Raw genomic sequence first — 16,625 nt, 5'->3', positions numbered from 1 at the left:
GGAAGTATTGATATGGAGGTGTCACAACCTGAACTCAATGCAGCCTTTAAAGCTGAGATGCAACAAAGTATGGATCGATTCTCTGCTTGTGCTAATTTTGGCTAATAATCAACACCAAAAAGTACAAGTGCTTCATCAGCCAGCCCCATATCATCCATATATGGAACCATTCTTTACAACAAATGAAGAAATGATGAATACTTACCTTGGCAGTGTACTTCCCAGGGAGATAGATGTACTTGTTGCCAATCTCCAAGGAGGTTACACTTGATGCCAGAACTAGCTCAGTCTTTGGGAGGCTTCAAAAGGAGGTGTGGGAGAGAATAGATATTAAACTGTAGGTCTTCAGAGCCTTGTGCTGACTAAATTGTTGTATACCTGGGAAATCTACACAATCTACCAGCATCATGCCAGGAATTTGAATCGCTTCCATTTAAGTTATGTCAGGAAAATTCTGAAGATTACCTGGCAGGATAAGATACCAGACACTGAAGCCCTTCCTTGAGGTGAACTGTCAAGTATCAAACAATTCTTTAGAGAACAAAATCTTAATGGGCTGGCTGTGTTGTTCAAAGGTCAAATGTATACCTGCCAAAAGAACAATTTTATGGACAACTCACACAGAGCAAGCACTCACAGTGGGTCAGAAAAAGCAATATAAGGACACTATCAAGATCACTCAAGAATTTTGGAATTGAATGTGCAGTATGGGAAACACTGGCACAAGAGCATAGTGTGCCATCAGCAGAGACCATGCTATCCTCTATGAGCAAGGCAGAATTCAAGCAACACAAAGGAAATGTGAGATGCACAAATTTAAAGATTCCACCTCAGTGGTTCACAAAGGTTATTTGTGCCTGACCTGTGGTAGAACATTCCAAGCTTATGTTGATCTGATCAGATACAACTGGGCACACTGTAACTTGTCTCTAACAGTGAGATCATTTTAGTCCTCTTCCATAACATAAGTTGATGCTTGTCTTTCATTCTCAAAGAAGACCATGACAGAGAGGTGATGCCATGACAACCAGATGAACTGAATTTGAGTGAGGGGGTGCTGTGCTAAGATACCAGCCTCACTTTCTCCTCTAGAATCTGGGTCTAGTGGCAAGATATGGGTCAGGACACCTGGAGATGGCCCTGGATGCAAGGCAAACAGATATAAGTAACTTGTCCAAGATCACACAGTTAGTAACTGTCAAATGTTCGAGATTGAATTTGAATGCCCGATCTCCTGTCTTTAAGGCCAGTGCTCTGTCCACTGTGCCACCTAGCTACCTACCTCAATACAAAGGACAAGAACCAGCAACCTATATGAATACCTTCACTGTGTAATACATTGAGCCCCTAGGCATGGGATCTACTCAGTTCTCCCATCAGCTGGCTGCCTTTGTGCTCCAAGAGGAAGAAAAGTGTGTGTGACAGAGCTACCCTAGGGTATCACTAACCATATAGTCTCATCACATATTAACTCCTCAGAAGTAACCATATGGAATATGACTTTGGCCCGACTTTTGCCTGAATTATAATCTAAATCACATCCTTTTTTAGTACATGGAGCAAGGTCCAGAGCTCTTTTTGTTCTCTGATTTCTGGCATGTAATCCATTCAATCATATTAATTTCCCCACTTCTCCTGCAAGAGGCATCAATTCCAAGTGGCCTTGTGATTCAAGTGTCATTTTCTTTTTTTTCTTTCATTCTTGCCAACATGTCAAAAAAATACTACATATCTTTTATTAATATTATTGTTTAGTCATTTTAGTTGTATCTGACTCTGATCCCATTTGGGGTTTTCTTAGAAAAGATACTGGAATGACTTTCTATTTCTTTCTCCAGGTCATTTTACAGATGAGGAATTGATGCAAACAGTTAAGCGACTTGTTCAGAGTCACACAGCTAAATAGCTTTATGACAAAAATAAACCAATAAACTATTTTAAATCAAATTAATAAGGATCAGAAGGGTTACATAATTTTTTAATGGTCACAAAGCTAATAAATATTGCAGTCAGAATTTAGGTCCTGTTCTTTCTCAACTCAAGTTCAATACTTTGTCCTTATGCTTAACTACTTCTCTAAGGGAAGGCAAAACCATAATTCCAAGTTTAGAAACCTGGAAATCAGAATGAATAATGTTGATATTAATAAATAGCAAAGTCCAATGAAGGAGCAGATCAAGAGGGAGTTTATAAGATAACTTTAGGCTATGTGAAATACAGGTCAGGGTCTCAGAAGAGATGAGGACCAGAGATCCCTAGTACTTAATCTTCATGGAAGTAGTAAAGTCAAATAAGGTTTGCCAGAGAAAACAGTACAGCAGAAGTGACTGAGGACAGAAACCTCCCCAAATCCTGCCCCCATCCTCCCCCTCCAAACATGCACCTATATAAGTGACAGGATTAAATCCACTTCCCTGTTCTGTGAAAGCATAATAGTTTGACAGTGAGAAAGAGAGAATTTACCCCCAGGGGAATTAAAGTTGACCCTCCATTGTGTAGATTCCCAAAGATGAGTTACAAATCATTCTCAAAAGGGTTTCAAGTTGAAAGGAACAGATAATCAAGTCAAACTTCCTTATTATGTAGAACAGAAAACTGAGGAAAGGGAGTGGACAAGTTAACCACAGACTCAGAGAACTCAGTGTGGTCTCTTACTAGTGGGGAGATAGGGAGATGAGATGTTGATAGGCATTGGTAAAGTTATCTTGAAGGAGAAATATCTGGGTTTTTTTTTAAATACTAAGAAAATATTATTTAAACTTGTTTGATAATTTCTCCTTCTGCAGCATAAGCCCCAATAAGATGCAAATTTCCTCCAATTGTTCAATGTAATCCTTGTAAATGTTAATTCTCCAATGTAAATTCTCTCAATGTAAATTCTGCAAGATAAAAACAATCTCAGCTTGTCCCTCTACCCCTCCTCCAGTTTCCTACTTCTCAGTCTTCCAAAGTGAGTAACTGATCCTAGTCATATAAAGAGAATGGGGTCCTCCTTTAACCAACTTTTTCCCTGATTCTTCCCTGCACAGGAAGTGGGCACGATTAATACATATTCCCTGTGCTCAAATAACTTATTATCTCTCCAGTAAAAATGATTAATCTGTGAAGTTCTTAGGCTTGTGAAATAAAAAAATCCTGAGCTTTCTTGCATCTAGGGTTAGTCATGAGTTTCTCCCCCACCATCACTTTGGTCTGGTTGTTAAATAATGAGTGTCCTGATTGTATAGGACGTCTCATATTTGTTCTGTTTCTTATCATCTTTCTCAGACTAGAAACTCCTAAAGGAAATGAATCATATCTTCCTGTTCAGTCTGGAGACAATGTTAGAATGAGATCATATATGCCCACTAGAACAGGAGATCCCTGGGCTGAAATCATTTCTTCTTTCACTGAGTCACCCAAAAGAAGAAACCATATCTATACCCTCATTATTACCTCCCCAAGAAAAGAGGCCATATCTCCCCGCCCCCCTCCACTAAAGGGATCCCCTTTCACTACTAAAGGGATCCTCACCCCCAGTCCAAAGGTAGATATCATATCTCTCATCTAAGACCAGGGGTTTCCCTGATAAAAAGCTGTTTCTCCTATCTCATTCAGAGAATTCTTGAAGGATGGAGACCACAGATTTCTTTCAAACCAGGCATGCCCAGTCTCTAAGCATAAGATTGGTCTGATCAATTCTAAAGTATTATTTTAAGGTATGTCTGCCACATTTTACAAAGGATATTGATAAAACTGGAGGAATATTTACAAGAAATTAATAAGAATAATGAAGGGCATCAAATTCATGTCAAATGAAGATTGATTAAAGGAAATGTAGGTGTTTGGTCTGGAAAACAAAAGACATGATATGTGTCTTCACTGAAAGCCACTGCTTAGCTCCTGAGGGCAAAGAAAAAAAAAGGAAAAACAAATACAATTTGTAAGAGAAAGACTTAGTTTTGATATAAGGAAAAGCTACTGAAAATATGCCAAAGACTTAGGATCAAATGAGATATTTGTAAGTGTCTGACATAGTGTTCTTTCCCCCTTCCAAAAGTGTGATGGTCTACCTCTGTTGGTAATAAATACCTTTACATTGGCAGAAAGGGAAAGGAAGTACATGCAAAGGTTGGCTAATCACTGGCCAGATATAATGTAGTAGGGATTATTTTGAATGTAATATTCCAGTGGTCTTTGCTTTTCCTCCAGTACTAATATTCTATGGTTCTGAGACTGGAGTACAAGAAGACTTCTTACTATCTGGCTCAAAAAGATCCTGAACTAGGACACTAAATTCACTGGACAATCAGGACATATCTCCTATTCCTCTTTCCAGAAGGATTCCTTTTCATCAACCACTGAAGAAAGAAGAATTTTCCTGAGCACTGAGATGCCATAGAAAGAGGGAAGAGGGAATTTTAGGGATGTTAGGAAGACTTCTTGGAGGAGAGGTTCCTCTTGGGAGATGCTGCAGCTGAAGCAACTTGCCCAGAGGACTTTTGCCTGAGCTGTGCCAGACCCATGAGGTCATGAGAGCCACACAGACACTTGTTTCTGTGAGAGAATTTTTTTTCCCCAGTGAAACAATGTCTCTGGGGAACAAGGGTCGTAAAAATCCAAGCTTGATTCCTGACTATGTTTACTTTGGCCTGGTTAGCCCAGAGCACCAGACTAGGCCTCAGTTCCCACTGGGATTCAGAGAAGTTACTGTGGTAGGAGGAATCACAGGTTCCTCAAGTCAATTCTTGTCTTCCAGAAAGGATTGCAGCCAACCTAGGCTTGGGGCAAGAAGAAGGGGGATGGAGTACAGTAGGGAAATCTCCATATATGGAGAGTCAATGCTGGGATTTCTTAATTACATGATTACATGAGAAAATATTTTCATATGATATATATATATATATATATATATATATATATATATATATATATGATGTACTCAGCAGGACAATATTAGAGAGGAAATTGCTTGATGTAGTGAAAAGGTTGAGCTGAGAATCAGGAAGTCAGGAAAGATGTAGATTTAAATCCCATTTATATCATTTAATAGCTTTACAGCCTAAGAAAGGTCGCAAAATATCTCTAAGCCTCAATTACTTTATCTCTAAAATGGAAATAGTAATACAGACTCATTGCATGGAAAGCATTCTAGAAACTTTCCTTCATTGATAAAATTTCACCCAAGATAGTTTTTAGCCTTCTCATTCCTTTGTGACTCCTGTATTTGAAGAAATCTTTCAATGTTGATTTTTTTTTCTTTCTTCCACAAATTTCCTATGAAATACTTAAGGAAGGTATCATTTACCAACTATAAAGAAACTTTCAGAAAGGGAGTTTAGAAGGGATCACCATTTGAAAGTGAACCTTAGGGACAGCTAGGTGGTGCAGTGGATACAGCACTGGCCCTGGAGTCAGGATTACCTGAGTTCAAATCCAACCTCAGACACTTAATAATTACCTAGCTGTGTGGCCTTGGGCAAGCCACTCAACCCCATTGCCTTGCAAATAAAAACCCTAAAAAAAAAAAAGTGAACCTTAGAGCAACTTTTATTGTTGTTATTTGGTAATATCCAACTCCTTGGGCCTCAGTTTCCCCCATCTAAATATCTATCTTGATAAATATATAAAATGTTTTAATAAAAATCTATCAAAATATAACTATATCCCTAGAAATAAATATAAATGAATTCTCTAAATAACTCTAAGGATAAATTTGATTATTAGAATAAATTAGAATAACCTGTAACTACAAGTACCATTTTTCCTCTAAAAAATACAAGTAGGTTGATATTACTTTTTATAGAACATATAAAGACATATGTATACATAGTTATATTAATAATTGAAGTTTTTCTCTCCTTTATTTGGATCTTTTTTGTGTATTAGAAGCTTTTTTCCCTTGACAAAGCCACACCTGTAATCTATAGATTCTGAGCATATACAAAATCTTACCTTGGTGAAGCAGTAGACAGAAAGCTAGACTTAGAGCCTAAAATCTTGAGTTCATATCTAGTCATAGTCACTTACTAGGCATGTGGTAGCAGATAAGCTACTTTAAAAAAATCTCTGCCTCAGTTTCCTCATCTACAAAATGGGGGAAATAACATCTCCTCACTTCACTGAATTGTGAAGATAAAATGAGATAGTATTTGTAAATTACTTAGCACATTGTGTAGCTCATGAGAAGCATTTAATAAAAGTTTGTTCTTTTCCTTTCTCCCTCTTCCTCCCCCCCCTTACTATAAAAGCAACTCTATCAGAAGTCCTTTGAGCTTCACTAGAGAAAACAGCTTAGAATCAGAACATCCTGGAAAAGTTTAAGCCATTATTAATTGTCTACTATCCCTGTATTTAACACATTTTAATTGTTTTGCTTTTTGTTTTCTTTTCCTCTAAAAGAAACAAAAGATCTCTTCCAGCCTCTCACATTATAACTTTCATTTACTCATTAAAATATAATTTCATACTCCTTAGAGTATCTAGCATTGATGAATGTCTGAGCAGTAAGGTGGCAAATATTTTGAACCTAATTTCAAGAAAACCTGAATTCAAATCTAGTCTCAGATTTTTACTAGCTAGGCAAATCCTTTAACCTCCATTTGCCTCAGTCTCCTCACCTGTGTAGGATTTCATGAAATAATATTTACAAAATGCTTAGTTCATTAACTGGTACATAGTAGGCAATATATAAATGTTAATGATTATTGTCCTAGTCTAAATGTTCCCATGACATCTGGAATCATAGGTATGATTATCCTTATTACCCTTATTAGTCTATGTCAAGAAAGTGTGGGTGTGTATAGGTGTGGGAGGGGGATAGTGGAATATTATGATCCTATTCATCCCTCCAAAATAAACCAAATGAAGGAATTTAAATGTTCTTCTAAAAAAAGAAGAAATTGATCATTTTTCTCACTGAAAAGCTCCAAAGAATTTACAGAGATCTCTGTAATATTGCAAATGAAACTTGATTTTTGAAATGCGTTCATTGATTTTGATGGTTCTTTTTTCTCTCTTTTTTTTAAAAATCTGTTTAAGAGTTGGCTTCTTGAGAGAGAGAGAGAGAATAAGAGAGATAGAGGAGGGAATGTTGACAATGTTAAAAAAAAAGACATAAAATGATCTTTTAAAACTCTATAAATCACACAGTAAGTCCTTATTCAACTTGTTTCAGTGAATGACATTAATGCAGATAAGAGGTACAGGAAAGGCCTTTTTTCCTGAATTTCTCACTATTATGTAGAACACTTCCACTTTCCCTCAACTCCATAGACACTAGTTGAACTTCCATCCTGTTAAATGGATTTTGTCACCTTTGGACTATTCAAAGTTTGGATGTGGAAGCAGAGGTAACAAATAATCACTTTATAGAGCCTCAGAAAATGGAAAAGTATCCATAACATGGATCCGAGGAAGAACTTTTTCAGCACAAAAGGATAATTTCAGTTATCATCTTGGAAGTTATTCACAGAATCACCTCAGTTTCCAAACATATTTGAAAAACAATAGCACAATTATCTTTTTCCTAGTTCTCTCTAGGGTTCTGTTGACAGTATCTATCTATCTATCTATCTATCTATCTATCTATCTTTTATTAAATGTTCTTTGGACCTATTAGTCTTATGTATGAATTTTCTCCTTGTCTCTTCCCAAATCCAGTACTGAGTTGCCCAAACAATTGAAACTGAATTGGCAAATAGAGACTGTCCTATGGAGTATGTACAAAGTTGCTATTCTTCATTCTAGTGACCACATGAGAGCTTCTGGTCATTTGAGTCTCTAGTTTAAAAAAATCAACATTTTAGCATTTAGCCTTATTAGCTGTGGAATTAGAAAACCCAATAACTCAATGAATATACAAAAGGGAATGACTAGTTCTAAACTCTTTCCTTCCAACTGCAGATCATTTTAAGACTTCCTCATGCTGCTTCTTGAGTAGGGATCAAGGAAAGAATTACTTGCCCTCATCCCTATCCTGGCCTTTATTTTGCCAATATGCATCTAGCATCTGTACTATGTGCCTCACTTAGTCTAGCCTGAACCTGATCTGGACTTGTATGTGTGTGTGTGTGTGTGTGTGTGTGTGTGTGTGTGTGTGTGTGTGTGTGTGTGTTTTCTCTTTTCTGATCTTACTTCTTGAAGTAATCATGTTTGGAAGCAACTTTGAAGGCTCCACAATATCTAATGGATCTGGATGAGGTTAGAGCTAAATATTCATAAGGAAAGAATATCTGGTAATTTTTCAGTGCATTGAAGAGGATATATATATAAAATGATTAATTAAGCCTAGGTACTAGGTATCATTTAATTTCACATACTGAAGTTTAGAGCTCCATTAATTAGTTAAATGTCTAATTAGCAATCCAGCAAATTGGTTTATGTTTAGACAAGATTTACGTATATTTATTAGTAAATTGTACTTAAAAGTACAATTGTACAATAGCAAAATAGCATTAATAGTAGATATAAGCTAAGTATTTAAATCAAGTTTTTTAAAATAGTTCTGATAATGCTTTGTAAAGATCCTTTATGTTAGCATTTCTTTAGTGGAGAGTAATAAATACTTTCTCATTCATGCATATAGTTTTCTGAGCATTTTTCTACTTCTGTCTTTGGTAACATTCTAGAGAATAACCTTAAATAGAGCTTTTTTTTTTTGCAAGGCAAGTAAGGTTAAGTGGCTTGCCCAAGGCCACACAGCTAGGTAATTATTAAGTGTCTGAGGCTGGATTTGAACTCAGCTACTCCTGACTCCAGGGCTGGTGTTCTATCCACTGCACCACCTAGCCACCCCTAAATAGAGCTTTAAATAATTTGTTTGAAGGGTGTAATGATGCAGATTTGATGAGAAAATAGGCTCCCTAGGAATAAACCCTACTCAAACTCAGTACCCTAACACTTGAAAAACCAGTAGTGGACTTTTCAGTATTAGACCCTTATTTGGAGAGGCCTTTGCTGATAAATATAGGAGAAATAAAGTAAACTTGCTCACCTTAAAACTTGTAGAACTTCCACAGACATCATTCATTTAAAATGATGTAGTAAGTGGCTCAAATTCAGAGTTAAGATTGCAGAAAATATCATTCTTCTCATCCAACTCTTCATATTTTCCTATCTCCAAATCACTGAAAATTAAACCTTCCTTCCCAATTCCATTAGACATTTCTTTTCATCAATTAGTCTTGGCCCAATTTAGGTTCCCATGTTATAATGTGAATAATATTTGAGAATGATCACACACTCAGGCCTCAACTCCAATGTGAATGAACTTATTATTTGAGTAATGGGAATAGATAAGATACCCTGTGATTTTTTTCAAAAGTGTCAAGACTCCAGAACAAAACCACCACTTTAATAATTTTACTCCTATCATTGTCTTGTGATCATTGTTTTACTTCTGTCCTATCCTACCAAATTGAGATGAAGAAGAAACCACTTAAGAACATGGGTTAGACAATCAAAAATCCATTGCAATATATTGCAATATATCTCATGAGCTGAATATTAGTGATCATAAAAGAGATCAGGATCATCTAAACACTCATTTCTTCATTCTTCTTTTTAAAATGTTGCTATCTTTAGTTTTTACATCACTTATATTTCCCAATAAATTTATCTGTCTTCCCCTCCTATAGTCATCCCTTCTCATGTAGAATATTAAAGAGGAAAATAAAAAGTACAGTAAAACTAACCATTAAATCACCTGAGTACAACATTTTATTTAATATTTCACATTCATAGTTCTCCATTTTTGCAAAGGAAGGCAGAAGGTATGTTTTCATTACTCTCTTTAGGCTGAATCATGATTATTATAATTTTAATTATCTACATAATCTCTGAGTTAAAGGGCATGAAATTACTTTATCATAATTTCAAATTACTTTTCTGAATGGTTAGACAAACTCCCAGTTTCACTAGCAGAGTATTAGCTTTCCTTTTCTTCCTCAACCCATTAAACACCAAAATCATTTTCACCTTATCAAATAGCTGATTGTGAGGGAAATCATTGAAATTTTTTTAATTTGTATTTTTCATATTTTGGAACAATATTTCATGTGGTTGTTGGTATTTTGCAATTATTTTGGGAATATTTTCTCATGTTCTTTGTTTCACTATCCATGTGGGGAAATGACTTTTGATCTTATGCATTTGTATTAGTTTTCTATTGATCTCTATTCTTCTTTAACCCCATCCCCTTTTAAGCAGCATATTTTCTAATCCTCCTCACTTCTCCTTTTATCCTTTCTTTTTTCTTCTCTCTCAGTCTTTCTCTTCTGTCATTCTCTCTCTCTCTCTCTCTCTCTCTCTCTCTCTCTCTCTCTCTTCTTTACCACCTAAGCACCTGAGCAGTCCCCTAAATTCCCCTGGTAGGTATTATCCCTCCCTAGACCCCAACTACAAAATCCATCATATATGAACTCAGTCAAATAAAGTGCATTTCCTCTGAGGCCCTAACTTTCTCAGAGACTCATAGTCCAGAATTCTGGGTTCTCTAGGGAAATGTAGTTTCCAGGTGAGTTTTCCTCTGCAGAGGTATAAGGGATCAGCAAAAGTGATTTTTGGCTGTGCAAGTAACTGGATAAGACAGGATGAACAGCAACCTCTAACCATTATGTGAAAGCTAAGGTCAGTAGCTATGAGCTGGGATCTGATCATTTAAAGAGATATAAATTAGATATTTAGAAATAAACAAGATAAATAGAATATAGATTGAGATTAGACAATATTCCCCCATGGAAAAAGGTCTGATGTTAAGGGAGATGATACCTTCATCCTTACCTATAGTTGCTTATAATTGGAATTTTTAATCAAATTTGAGGTTTTCTTTGTTCTCTTTTCCCAAATTTTGGAGGAGTTGATAGAAAATAAAATGGGCAGAAGAAAGAACAAATGATGTGAAAGTAGATAAAATAGCAAAATATAATGAAAAATGAACTAGACATATCTGGCTCCTTAAAATTCAAGGACTACATATGTTAAGGATGACCCAGAACATTATGAAACTATGACTATAGTAAGAGAATACACAGACACATACATACACACAGACACACAGACACACAAACACACACAGACACACACACATGTCAAAAACATTTGTTGAGCGTGTCCAGTGGCACAGGGACAGCTAAAATTATTCTTCAGTTTCCCTTCCATGAGAAACATTTTATGAATATAAAACCTTGGGGCCTGCTCATACATCTCAGTCCTTACTTCAAAACCATGGAGTTAGAGGATTTCAGAATTTGAAAAAAACATTGTCTGACTCAGTACTTGCATTTGGCAAGTGAGGAAAATGAGACCCTATTTGTATCTGCTCAATTATGATAAAGCAAAACTTAAATCAGGACTTTAACTAAGACTCCCTAACTCATAATTTAGTGAACTCTCAGTTGCATAATCATATCTTCTTAAGACAACAAATAGCACCACTAATCAATGAATTTTGTTCATGTTTCCAGTCATGTCCTCTTTAAGAGAGTTCTTGACAGGAATAGGATATTTGTATATAATGTGAGGAAAAAAAGAAGTTAATGAATCAATCCTTCTGATTTTAAATATCAAGTCTTTTCCAAGGGAGAATAAGATATATTCTAGGAATTTTATCTAGAAAGTATTTTAGGGTTCATCTAATTCAGTACAATCATTTAATGAAATAGGATATGGAAGGTCAGGGATCATAGTAAATAACTTGCCCTGAATCTCATAGTACTCAAGTCTTTGGAGCTAAGGCTCCAAATGAATGACAGCATGAACAATAACTCTTCAACTTTAAAATTTTCTTTTTCACTTTGCTCCTGCTTAGGGGAAATAATCCCAATGAATGACTGCAGGAATGATTACTCTTCAAATTTAAAATTTTCTTTGTCACTTTGCATCTGCTTAAGGGGAAAAATGTAAGTGAAACGGAATAGGCAGATAAATGGGAGCAAACAAAGGAAACAATACAGGGACTATCTTTCAGAAGGATTGGTTCAGAATATGAGACCATATACTTAAAAAGATATATTCCTCATTTTATATATGGTAAGGAGTATGTACATAAATAGGATACTTTCAGAATTTAGCCTTAGAGACAGTTTTGACTGTCCCTTGTCATTCTGGAAGACCATCTCTTTGAATATTGACTTTTCTTTATCTAGGATCCTCATGCCCTTTTCTTCAAAAACTGTCTTTTGCTAAATTGGCATCTTTTTTATTCTAAAAGTGAAAGTTCTTTTAATACTCTTTCTTATTCTATTCCCAAGTATTTCTTCCCACTCTAAGCATGAGACTCATCTTCCCTTCTTATGGTCCCTTCCTTTCCTGACCTGCCAGATGTGACTCCATCTCTTCAGTAGTCTTGCTGAATTTGAATGGTAGAAATGAATAGGATGGAATATCTCTTTTGTTGAAGCAGAAGAAGAAAGAAAGAGATAGTCTTTTTAAAATATTTATTTCTTGTCTACCTTGGATGAAGGGTTTTGATGTCTTATCAATTATTTATCTTTCATTTTTTTCTCTTTCTCTTAGATCTGCTCTACCTTCTCATCTCTTCATTCTATCTCATATCTATCTCTCATTCACTGTGACTATGAAGCTGGAGGGTATGTATAAGCAGGAAGATGAGGAAATGAAGAGGAGAGTTACACCAATATAAATGACAGTTTATAATACTATAAAAAGAGATAAATTTTGTATGGTACCCTCATATCTGCTTTCCCATTGAATCTTACAAAAACCTAGATAGATAATAATTATTGGTAAGTTATTTTATAGAAGAGAAAGTTGAGAATCAAAAGAGGCTATGTGATTTGTCCAAGACTACATTCAGGTGAGGAAGATAATTCTGCTCAAATACAGGACTGAACTAGGTGTAAATTCTGTATAACTATACACATTTTTAAATTAGTATTACCTTAAAGTCCTTAATACAAATCACCCAAATTTACCCCCTTATTTCCCTCTATCCAAGATAGTGAAGAGAAGATAAAAGGAGAAAGTAGGGAGGTGGGGGAACTGCCCATTTAAATTTTCTGCCCTCTAAAAGTTATAGGAAATTCTTGAGTGGAGAATGAATTGAAATTGTGGGCTAAGGAAAAATTTTCAATCATATAAAGATTCGGATTCTAGGGCCCATTTTAAGTCAGGAGAATTTAACTTTGGTTGAGCATGATTTTTTCAACCTAGCCTTGGTGATTGAGGTGGTACAGGAATAGAGAGAAGTAAGACAATAGAACATTCCCAATCTTGGAACCGATTCTCCTCTTCTATAAGTAGAGTCCTGGGTTGATACTCATAAGAAAACTATAACTGCACATTTGAGAAATCAGTGCCATAAAGGTAAAAAGATCACAATAATTAAGACTTGTGAATAAATATGAACATAAACAATACTAAATATTCAGATAAATGAAGACAAGTTATAGGGAAACTGGAAATTGCCAAGGTTCATTAGAAAAGACTTCTTAGTGAAAATAAATTGTGAATAAAATTCTTTATTTTTTATTCATTTTTGTTCATTTGTTTTTGAGGAGTGGTCAAAGATTGATGGGGAGGAGAGAAGAGGGAATTTATGGAATTTTATGGCCAAAGCTGCAGAAACTAAGTTCACAGAGTCAAGATTGTGTCATTTTCTATTTTTATAACCCCTCAGAGCTAGTAGAATTCTTTGTGTTTAGTAGGTACTTAATGGATATTAAATGTGGCTGGAAATAAAATGGGGAAGCAGAATAGAACTAGATTATTGAGAGTCTAAAATGTCAAGATAAAACTTTGTCATTTATTTTACTTTATTGTCAGTCTGAAAGAAGTGACCCAGAAGATGACATTGGCAGCATATGCATGATGGACTGGAAGACTAAACTTGTCATATAATTCATATAAAAGGCAATGATTCTGAACAAAAGCAAATGTGAGAAACTTTGCAGAGAAGGAATCCAAAAATAGATAAAGGCACATATTCTCTTCTAAGAAATAAATTATACTGACATCTTTTTTTCTTTACATCAAAGCTGCATTTCCCTCTGTATAGCTCCTGTTACTTCCCCATTCTTTTTGAGCAATTCTTTTTTTTTTAGTTTTTTTGCAAGACAAATGCGTTAAGTGGCTTGCCCAAGGCCACACAGCTAGGTAATTATTAAGTGTCTGAGGCCGGATTTGAACCCAGGTACTCCTGACTCCAAGGCCAGTGCTTTATCCACTACGCCACCTAGCCACCCCTTGAGCAATTCTTTAAAAAGATTTTTTTTCTTAAAGGAAGGAATAAGAAAGAATATTTTCCATCAAAATCAATTAGGATATGAGGAAACAAAACTTTAAAATCTAACATATGTAATGGACACCTATTTCTGCAAAAGAAACAGGGAAAATATCTCTTTTTGGAGCCAAACTTACTCCATATCATTCTTATAACATTTCATTCCACTGCTTTATGCTTATCATTCATTCCAATTGCATTGTTATAGTTATTATGTTAAGTCCATTATTAAAATGACTCCTTTAGTTTTCAATCACTTTCAGTATATGAGATATCCTATCATTAGAGAGGGAAAAGACAAAAAAGAACATGGGGAAAAGTAAGATCTCCTAAAAGAAGTGTGACGCATAGAGTAGAGTACTAGCACTGGAATTCGGAAGGCTTGCATTTGAATCACACCTCAAAGATTTATTATTTATGTGTCCCTGAGTAATTAAACTAATATATCAGTTTCCCCATCTTTAAAATGGTCATAATAATGGTGCCTTCTTATTGGGGATGTTCTCAGAATCAAATAAGATAATTTATATAAAACACTTTGCAAACATTAAAATGTTATGCAAACATGAGTTATTACCTAGGAAGTGTTTCTTTCCTCATTCCTTAAGCTCAGAAATAACCATGAAGCTTCAAAGTCTCAGAAGTACTTTTACTGTAGGACTCAAACCATATATTGAAGCCCACTAGAAGCAACCACTCCCTTGCCACTCTCCAACTCCAGTCAATATCTAAGTTCGATCTCCTTAGTGTAACCAAAGACTAAGTTTGGCAAAGGATCTAAGCTAGCTTATTCTAAACCATAGTTTCCTTCTCTGATGTGCCTTTCTAAAAATTGAAATTGCCTAAACTCTGCAAGCTTCCCTTGGGAAAGTATCAGGTTTCTTTCATTCTCAAATTTATTCAAATTCATCTTGAAACTTTTTGTGAACTTGTAATTCCCTCTTAGGACACCTATAATGGGAATGAGTTCCAAATAATTACTCCAAGATGCACAATGGGGACAGTTATTGAGAGGTCCCTAGAAACTGCCTTATAAGTCCAAGAGGGTTCAAGTTCATCTGGGATCTGAGGAACACATCCAGGGTCCCTTCTGCAACCCTATGGAAGTAAAAAAAAGTAGACTTTTATTTTATCTCCTCTCCAGGTCTGTCTGGACAGACTGAGGAATGGTGATCTTTTAAGAGTCTGCTCTTGTCCTCCAAAGATGTCCTATCCCTACTCTCTTGACAACAGCTCCTTCTTCCAGCCATCATTTTTCCTACTGATTGGCATCCCAGGTCTGGAAGCTATGCATAGATGGATCTCCATACCTTTTTCCTCCATTTACACTGTAGCGCTCACAGGCAACTGCCTTATCCTGCTAGCTGTGAGGAGGACTCCCAGTCTGCACCAACCTATGTATTACTTCCTTTCCATGTTGGCTCTCACTGATCTGGGACTTACTATGTGTACACTTCCCACAACCTTGGCTGTGCTCTGGTTTGATTATCAACGAATTGCCTTTGATGCCTGCTTGGTCCAGATGTTTTTTCTCCATTCCTTCTCTGTTGTGGAGTCTTCAGTGCTGCTGGCCATGTCCTTTGATCGCTTTGTGGCAATTTCTAATCCACTGCGCTATGCCTCTGTCCTTACCAACAGTGTCATTGGAAAAATTGGAATGGCTATTGTGGCTCGTGCCACTGTCTCACTCTTTCCTGTCCCCTTCTTGCTCAAAAGGCTGAATTTCTGCCCAAGAAAAATCATTCTTTCCCATTCATTCTGCTTTCATGCAGATGTTATGAAACGGGCCTGTGCTGACATCACTGTTAATATCCTGTATGGGCTCTATGTAGTGCTATCTACAGTCGGTATTGATTCCTTGCTAATTGTTCTCTCCTATGGTCTCATCTTATATACAGTTATGGGTTTGGCCTCTCCTCGAGAAAGGATGCGGGCTCTCAACACCTGTGTTTCTCACATTTTGGCTGTTTTGGTCTTCTATATCCCAGTTATTGGAGTCTCCATGATCCACCGTTTTGGTAGGCATGCACCTCCAATTGTCCATGCCCTTGTTGCCTATGTCTATTTGATTGTGCCCCCTGTTCTCAATCCTATCATCTACAGTGTCAAGTCCAAGCATATTCGGGAGGCACTGCTCAAAATGCTAAGAAAAAAGGACCAAGGGTGACGTGGCCAGATAATAGTTATGGGATCTTATATATCATTTGGTGGCAGTGGTGGTGGTGGTGGTGGTGGTGGTGATATGTTGGTTATAATGGCCATGCAGTTAAGTTAGCACCATGGATAGAAAAAAGTCCTTTTCAGCCTTGTACTAGATGGGAAAACACAGAGGAAGAGAACCCAAGTCTAAGAGATTTTTGAGTTCCCTTCTAATGGTAAATTTATTAATCTTTAAATCCAGTTT

At 36.2% G+C, this 16,625-nt stretch overlaps 1 protein-coding gene across 2 annotated transcripts; it reads left to right on the top strand.

Annotated features, from left to right (window-relative positions):
• Positions 1 to 11,421: 11,421 nt before the first annotated feature.
• On the top strand, positions 11,422 to 16,389 carry LOC141489060 (olfactory receptor 51I2-like). Of its 2 annotated transcripts, XM_074189687.1 has the most exons (2): positions 11,422 to 11,448; positions 15,468 to 16,389. In XM_074189687.1, exons 1-2 carry the CDS (start codon positions 11,422 to 11,424, stop codon positions 16,386 to 16,388), a joined length of 948 nt encoding a protein of 315 aa, XP_074045788.1. In that variant the 3' UTR covers position 16,389. The 2 variants fall into 2 exon arrangements, with proteins under 2 accessions (XP_074045788.1, XP_074045780.1); XM_074189679.1 differs by lacking the exon at positions 11,422 to 11,448 and having other exon boundaries at positions 15,426 to 16,389.
• Positions 16,390 to 16,625: the final 236 nt, after the last annotated feature.

Source organism: Macrotis lagotis, chromosome 1 (assembly GCF_037893015.1).
Source record: "Macrotis lagotis isolate mMagLag1 chromosome 1, bilby.v1.9.chrom.fasta, whole genome shotgun sequence".
Classification (NCBI taxonomy): Eukaryota; Metazoa; Chordata; class Mammalia; order Peramelemorphia; family Peramelidae; genus Macrotis; species Macrotis lagotis.
This window is presented reverse-complemented; position numbering and strand designations above follow the sequence as displayed.

Excerpts from the sequence above, each read along its gene's own strand:
- LOC141489060 (XM_074189679.1), top strand. The coding sequence starts at position 15,426 with ATGTCCTATCCCTACTCTCTTGACAACAGCTCCTTCTTCCAGCCATCA.